Below are 8,158 nucleotides of genomic sequence, written 5' to 3' on the forward strand. Positions count from 1 at the left end.
AACAGACGAGCATGGAGGAAATAGAGAGAGCATCCGTAGAATGCTTAAGCCTGGTGCAGTGGACAGAGCAAAGTCATGTGAAAACCACTTCTACGACTGTGGTCACAAGCAAGAAAGGAGAGATTGGAGCTCTGGCTCTAAATTAACTTTCAGATGTTGCACGAAATATATCACGCACCTACCCCTGGCGCATTTGAGGCAAACAGAAGAACACTAATTGACTGGACGGACAAAAAAACAGAAAAACGAGGCCATATTAAATCCTGGTTCGACAAATTTTGGTTCAAAAGACGAATGCACGTATTCCGTGCCTTTAAGAGTGCAGACACGCCTAATACCAATATGGCAGAGGCAGGCCACTCGCTAATGCCACAAGAGGTGCCAAAAATAAGTCGCTGGCCACAGTAGCCAAAGAACATATTGTCGAATGTGCTCTGCTGAAATCGAAATTAGAAATGCATGAAAGTGGAACCTACAAAGGGGGCCATTGCCCAACACAACGTCAAAAACACACAGCGACATTTAGAAGGCAGAGAGACCGAGCTGCTCAATTTGCGAAGGAGCTCAAAGCAGGAGACATCAATCCACGCCTTTACTCTACCTCATCTTTGTTGACCCTTCTTTGAGTCACAGAGTACCGAAAAGAACAGGGATCTCTACAAGTGATGATATAGGCGCCTAAAGCGCCTCGTCTTCCTCGGAAAATGAAAGCACACAGGCAGAAGGACGAAAAACTGCTAAGGCTTCCTTCAGAAAACGAAAGGGAAGAAGCAAAGTGTTCCAAAAGTCGCTCTCGATGGCTAAGCGAACAAAGTCAGTAACGTTGACGCAAATATATGATGCTGGGCCCACAAGAAAGGTGTTCGAACTGATAGACGGCGAAAGGATAAGATTAGCAGACATAAGCGAAACACCTACTTCTGACTGTGGCATGGTCTCTTCCAGAGACATATGCATGCATGTCATATGGGTCATGCTGAGAAAATTAAATGTCAATGAAAATGATGACATTATTCAGCAAAAATCGATTCCAGTTGCCCGGGTCAAGAAGCTTCTGAGAAGTGAAGAGCATGCCGCAAGCAGTGGGTCACTGCGAGTTTGACTAGTGAAGTCTCCGCTGCAACTATAGCTTTACCACCTGTGGCAAGTACAACAGCCATCAGTGGAGGTTTCTTCCACAACATTGGAGTCTCCACAACGAACATTGCTATACCACCTGCGGCAAGTACAACAGCCATCAGTGGAGGTTTCTTGCCAAACAGTGGAAGCTCCATAGCGAGCAGAGCTATATCACTTTCAGCAAGTACAACAGCCATCGGTGGAGGTTTCTTACCAAACAGTAGAAGCTCCACAACGTGCAGAGCTTTACCATTGGCGGCAGGTATAACAGCCATCAGTGGAGGTTTCTTCCACAACATTGGAGTCTCCGCCACGAGCAAAGCTCTGCCACCTGCGGCAAGTACAACAGCCATCAGTGGAGGTCTTTTACCAAACAGTAGAAGCTCCACAATTTGCAAAGCTTTACCACCTACAGCAGGTGCAACAGCCATCAGTGGAGGTTTCTTGCCAAACAGTGGAAGCTCCACAACAAGCAGAGCTCTACCACCCGCAGTAAGCACAACAGTCATCAGCAGTGGATTCTCTAACAGTTTCACAAGTGGAGGTCTCTTGCCAAAATACCAGCAGCCTATCCACACTTTCCTCCCCATGTCTATCAAAGGCACCAGAAGATGCCTTGGCACAACACAACCCATTTGTAATTGTCCCGATTAACAATAGGATAAAGAAATATGCAGGATGCCCATTTGCATTTTTGGACGCCAGTGGTCCTACCTTTACTGGTTTGGTTGTTTGTTAGAACAAATCAATGCCTAATATAAGTTTTAGAAATACCTCAGGAATAAAAATGCATTATGTGAGTTTTAATTTCGGTCGCGATCTTGGAGAATTGCACAGTCTATTGACAGTTTTTTCTTAATTCTTGTATTGCGCGGGACTTGTGCCCAGGTTTAATTCGCATTGTCCTCTACAGATTGTTTTCACCCACATGGTCATATGGCCGCCGTGACGTCATTTGAAAACCATCTGTTCAAATTGTTCCATATTGCGACTGCATGAGAAATTTTCTTTTTAATTAAGGTCTACCTGGGAAACATTTGAAAAATTGAAGGCAATTTTTAGGGAGGATCCTAACTGCGATCCTAACTGCAATCGTAACTGTACCAATAGTTTATCCCTCTTTAAGCACTCATAATGCATGATGTTATAGGAAGACCCAAGATCGTATTACATAAGCTTAGAGAGGGTCTTGCAACATTGGACTTTTGGTGTACGAAGGAAAGAAAACCCACAAATGTTTGAAAAGTTGTTTGTGCCTATATCTACTGATTTGAGTGGCATGGATCTGGTTAATGTCCTTGATTTCCCCGTATCAATGAATGAACATGAAAGGGAAACACGTTCCTTTCTCAGAATTTTTTTACTGAATTCTGATGGCGAAACTTAAAACACTTTCTTGTCTTCACTACAGGTGCTGCTTGTCTCCCAAATTTTGGTTTGGGCAAATCAAGGTGAAGTATGAAGAAACACCTTCAATTTTTGCTTCAACATGCCTACAAAGCATCAGTCTTCCCAAGAATTTTACTGATGAAGCCACTTTCTTCACAGCAATGACAGTAGTCGTAGACACTCGATACATATCATTTAACCATGTTTAATTCTCACATTTTTTCAGACTTTCATGCAAATCAACAAAAGTCCTTCAAGTTCCTTATGTTGAGGCTGGGTTCCCTGTTTTTCTTGTTTTCCCGCCCTTTTAGATCATGTGATGAGTTTTGTTGTTGTACGGAGTTACTCGCTGTATCAGTTGGAGCGATTCACACGAAGTAACGAAGTTTTTAACGCTTGACAATGTATATATCCTTGTTTGTACGGATTGCTTGGTCTTGTCCGATGTATATATACCCTTGCTTGTACGGATAGGTTTGTTCGTCCAAATAAAGGCCAGTTTACAAGTGGATTGCATCTTACAGTTACTTCGTTTTCCTGTTGGACTGTTGGTTGAATCGAGTCTTGTCAGTCTCATTGTTGTCTTCGATTTGCAGAGTTTGCCAATGAAGTGAGCATCTCATCGTAAGCAAATTGTCAGAGATATTTTCCGTCTATGAAGAATTTTGTTGTGTTGATACATGAAACCGTGCATGTTGTTGAATCAAGTTTGTCATGTCTGTGTGCGATTCGGCGAGTGTTGACATCGAAAGCAATGGAACGATTGCTGCAGGCGAAATGGCAACTCTTTCGGAGACTGATTTTCCGCCTTGTAATACACAAGCAAATTCTACAGTCCTAGAGGCCTTTCCAATAAAGTCGGGCTACGTGACAAAGGGGAGCAAAGCCACAAATTTACCTTTGGACGATGAAGTTGAATTTCGTGGGGAATTGTGGAATGGACAAGGACTCGCAAGTACGGACGAGACCGTGATCGAGAATCCAAACTTAGAAAGCGCATCTGCTGGCACCACGAGCATCGGCGAAAAAAGAGAACGCAAGTAAACGGAGAAAGGTAAATCCTATAAACTTGCTCGAGATGTCTGTGAGCGAAAGAGACTCAAGAGAAAAACACAGGCACAAATTGCTAATATTCAGACACTCATGGGACCGAATAGAAACCTGGAAAAGGTCAGTCAGGAATGCATTAAATTAAATGAACGATTCAAGTTGTTTGGGGATCTTCATGAGAGATCCAGGACTTGCCGAGTGGAAAAGAGCAAGCACAGGACTACCAGGTCTACATTAATTTGCATGAAGAGATAGTTCCCTTTCGTGAAGTGGTTCAGAAATGGATGACTACTGCTGAACAGCAACTCAGAGATGAAGAAAGGGAAAGGAATTCAACCAAGTCAAGTCTGAAGTCCAAAAATAGTAAAGCCTTCCGTGCATCCACCACCTCCTCTAGAACAAGAGCCTTGGAAACCAAAGCCAAAGAAGTTGAATTAAGGACGAGGATCGCACAACTCGATCAAGTGGAAACTGCAAAAAGAGAAGCAGAAAGAACAAGGTTGATAGCTGAGTGTACAATTGCTGCTGCTGTTAGCAAAGTCTACGAGGACGCAGTAAAGGAGATTGCAGAACAATACCTAGGATCAGATAACCCAGACAAGGATGATGCTGTCATGAGGCCGAGGTCGACCAAAGAAAGACCATTACAACCATCATTTAACTCAGCGACAGGAGAGTCAGTTGGCACCTTGAATCCTCATGCACCAGAGTTTGTCCATTCTTCCCCATCACCTTTACAACCACAGGCTAATACTGGTTTGAGCTCAGCTACCCGACTCGCAGAAGAACATAAAGATTGTACTGCTGTATAAAATACTTTGCGAAATGTGCAGACATGTCAAGAATCATCACCAGTTGAACAAACCTCTTCTAATAAAGAGACTGGATGTGAACCTCAAGCAACCTTCTGAGAAAGGATGGAACTAAGACTGTCACAGCCACCACCTGAGCCTTCCCCTTTAGATGGGGACCCAGCCAAGTACCTACGTTTTAGAGCAAATTTCCGGGAAAGTTGAATCTAAAAAATCACTGTCTGACAGCAAGAGATTGAACTATTTGATGTCCTACACTACAGGTAGAGCGAAGGCAGTAATTGAGAACTACAATGGGTTACCAAATGGATGTCAGTTGGCCCTCAAGGTGTTAGAGCACAGATTTGGACAAAGTGCCATGATACTCCAAGCCTTTAAATCGTCTGTTACCAATGGGCCAAAGATAAGACCTGGAGATAACTCTGCACTCCTAGCCTTGTCTGACAAGATTGAGAACTGTTGCTGGGCAATGTCTGAGTTGCGGTCATGTGAACTTGATTGTACCACTAACTTGAGACACATCTATGATCGTTTGCCAGGTCACCTTCAAAGAAAGTGGAGAAAGACTGCGATGTCATATCGCGAGAGGTCGCGTGGAAGAGAGCCGGACTTAAAGGAGCTATCCAAGTTTATTACTGCTCAGTCGCAAATTGAGAATGAACTGGTGTATGGCAGAAAGAGTGAATCACAAACAAAGTTCAGTGTTGGCAGGAACCCCAATAAAAAAGCACTTGAAGAAAGGGCTGGTCCGACGATTTCCACTCTAGCAACAGAGGTCTGGACACAAGAAAACAGAGGTAATCAGGGAACAAAGAAACCCGTAACTGCCAGTGAGCAAGGAAGTAATGGGGGCAACCGCAATCAAGGCGAATACTGTAAAGTCTGCAAGGGAGCCCATGCTATCTCAAAGTGTTCGGTGTTCCTGTCTAAGGGCGTAGGTTGGCGGAGACCATTTGCGAGGTTTAGGGCTCTTTGCTACCGATGTCTGTGTCACACTCATTTGCAAAGGAACTGCCCAGAAAAGACCAGTTGTACTGAGAAAGACTGTGCTCGTCCACAAGATCACCAATCGCTGTTGCATATTTCGACAAAAAACAAGATTGAGGATGTTAAAGGCAATCCTGAGCAGAGTTCCCCGGTAGTGTCCAATTTGTCAGTGAACAATGCAACGACAGAGAGTAACAGGAGGAGCTTTGTATTGCTCAAAGCTGTTCCACTTAGAGTGACTGCTGAAAATGGGAGAACACTCACTACGTATGGTATGTTAGACTCAGCTGCTGTTAGCTCAATGATCACTTCTAACATTGCATACAAACTGCAACTTCAAGGAGTTCCAGAGAAAGTTAGCATAAACACTGTCACTCAAAGAGACCAAAATCTTGAATTATGCAAGGTCAAATTCCAGATCAGCTCAGCAAGCCAAGGAAGTCTGGCCTTCCCAGTGTATCACGCCTTGTCAGTGAAAAGTTTGAATGTGTCCGACCGTTACTGCCCAAGTCAACTGGATTTGTCTCCTTGGCCACACCTCAGTGGTTTTCAATTGCCAAATACTGCTGTTGATGTGAATGAAGTCTCTGTGTTAATTGGCCAAGACGTACCTCAAGTTCACATGGTTATTGACTATTGCTGGGGAGACAGTCCACAGAGTCAGCCATACAGAATGAAGACCCCCTTTGGATGGTGCGTAGCCGGGCCAACCAACAGAAAGGAGGATGAAAACAAGCCTGTTGCACTATCAGTCTTCGAATTTGATTAGGCTGAAGACAAGCGAGACATGACACTGCACAAACAAGTTGAAAAGTTCCGGGCTTTAGAATCACATGGATTCAGGAGTGATGGCACTTCAAACAGTCTTGAAGACAAAAGAGCCCTTGAAATCCTAAAGAGAACAACTGAGCTGAAGGATGGAAGGTATAAAGTTGGTCTTTTGTGGAGAAATGATATTCCTGAGCTGCCGCTGCAGCAACTTAGACGGCGTTTCCAAAGTAGTCCCGAGTTTGCCGCCCAGTACAAGACAGTCATGAATGACTACATAGACAAGGGTTATGCACTGAAATTGTCGGAAGAAGCGGCTTGTACCAGCAGCCACACATGGTACCTTCGCCACCATGGAGTGATCAACCCAAACAAGTCTAAAGTAAGGGTGGTGTATGATGCAGCTGCGAGATTTCAAGGGACCGTGCTTAATAAGGAACTGCTACAAGGCCCGCTGCTTAACAACTCGTTGGTAGGAGTATTGATGCGGTTTAGGAAGGATGAAGTAGCAGTAGCTTCTGATATAGAAAGTATGTTTCATAGAGTGGCTTGCAGAGAGGACGACAAAGACGCACTCCGATTCTTATGGTGAGATGGTAGTTTAGACGAACCACCTAGTGACCATAAGATGACAGTACATTTGTTCGGGAAGGCAGATTCGCCATGCATTGCTGCTTGGGCATTACAGCAGACTGCTGCAGACAAAGAGGCTGCCTTTGGAGAAGAAATTCACAAAATTGTCCAGAAAAATTTCTATGTAGCAGAGATCTCCGTAAGCCCCGGCGACCGGCGAAAATCGCCGTCTAGTCGTCCTTGGCGCGCCGGCTACTCAGATCCAAATAAAAAAATATTTATTTTGGAAGATGGAAAAATTCACTGTGTAAACTTTTCACTTCAAGCGCAGTGATAAAAACAAATGCATTACCGTTTCCAAGTTGAAATAAAACTGTAATTAAAATCAAAGTTTTGGCATGAAAATTGAAAATAGGTGAAATTTGATACAACGTCTTGCCGCTTGTAATCGCGGCATTTTTCACGTGTGCACCGACCCGTGACAGCAGCACGGAAAAATTTTTTCATGAGAACAGAAACGTAATTGCAACAAATGAGAACCGAAATGAAGCGACTGGCAAAACAACAGACACTCTTCAACGCGTGGAATAAAAGGCCCAAAGAAGGCACAGAACAAGGTAGGTTGATTTTCCTTTGTAAATTTTATTTCTATTTATATCCGAATCGAAAGTACGCATAATTAAATTTTGTACTTTCAACACGTCGCCAACGCGATCAGCCCGACCGACACGGAATATTTTAGATTCAATAAACATACAAAAAATGTTCCTTTTGTTCATGTGCTTTCATTTCTTTGATCAACCCGTTCGGTAAGATCTGATCTTTGTGGGACTGTAGAACATTTTCAATTTTGCAAGGTGTTAAGTTTGAAAACGTCACAGAAAACGTGACTGAAAAGCGTGGCTTGATGCACCCGCATTTTTTAAAAAAAATAAAGACTACATTCTGCAAATTTATAAGAAACAGATGAACGATCGATCCATCGATCGAAAAAAACGAACGAACAAAGCAATGACTGAATGAAACAACCCGAACAAAAAACCCTGAACATTTCTTGGCCGGCTTTGTTGCTAGAAATTCGTCAACGAAATGCATTACAAATTTGCAGGGCGGTTTTTGAAAATGACGTTTTTCATTTTTCGTTCTCGGCTTTCCCTGAAAACAAGTAAAGAAGTGACAAAATACAACTCAAAAAATTTAAACTGAAATTTAATTTACCCCTTAAAACTTACATTCTTTCAGTTCCTGAGATAATTTTCCCGCGGACTTAGGAACCCACGCACAGAATTCCAACGGAGAATCCGTAGATTTGGTCAGGAAAGTTTTTATTCTTCATCTAAGCATTTTGAAGACTACAAGTAATAAAATAACCTAGTTTTCTTTTTTTACGGGAACGTTATAATACCCCATTTCTAGAAAAGATTTTTTAAGATTGTCTTCACGAGTTTTCAGTCATTTAA

At 43.0% G+C, this 8,158-nt stretch overlaps 1 protein-coding gene across 1 annotated transcript; it reads left to right on the top strand.

The window, feature by feature from the left end:
- Positions 1–4,521: 4,521 nt before the first annotated feature.
- Positions 4,522–6,126, top strand: LOC140953738 (uncharacterized). Its single transcript, XM_073403159.1, has one exon. The coding sequence runs from the start codon at positions 4,522–4,524 to the stop codon at positions 6,124–6,126; it is 1,605 nt and encodes a 534-aa protein (XP_073259260.1).
- Positions 6,127–8,158: the final 2,032 nt, after the last annotated feature.

The sequence above is a fragment of the Porites lutea genome, chromosome 1, assembly GCF_958299795.1.
Source record: "Porites lutea chromosome 1, jaPorLute2.1, whole genome shotgun sequence".
NCBI lineage: Eukaryota > Metazoa > Cnidaria > Anthozoa > Scleractinia > Poritidae > Porites > Porites lutea.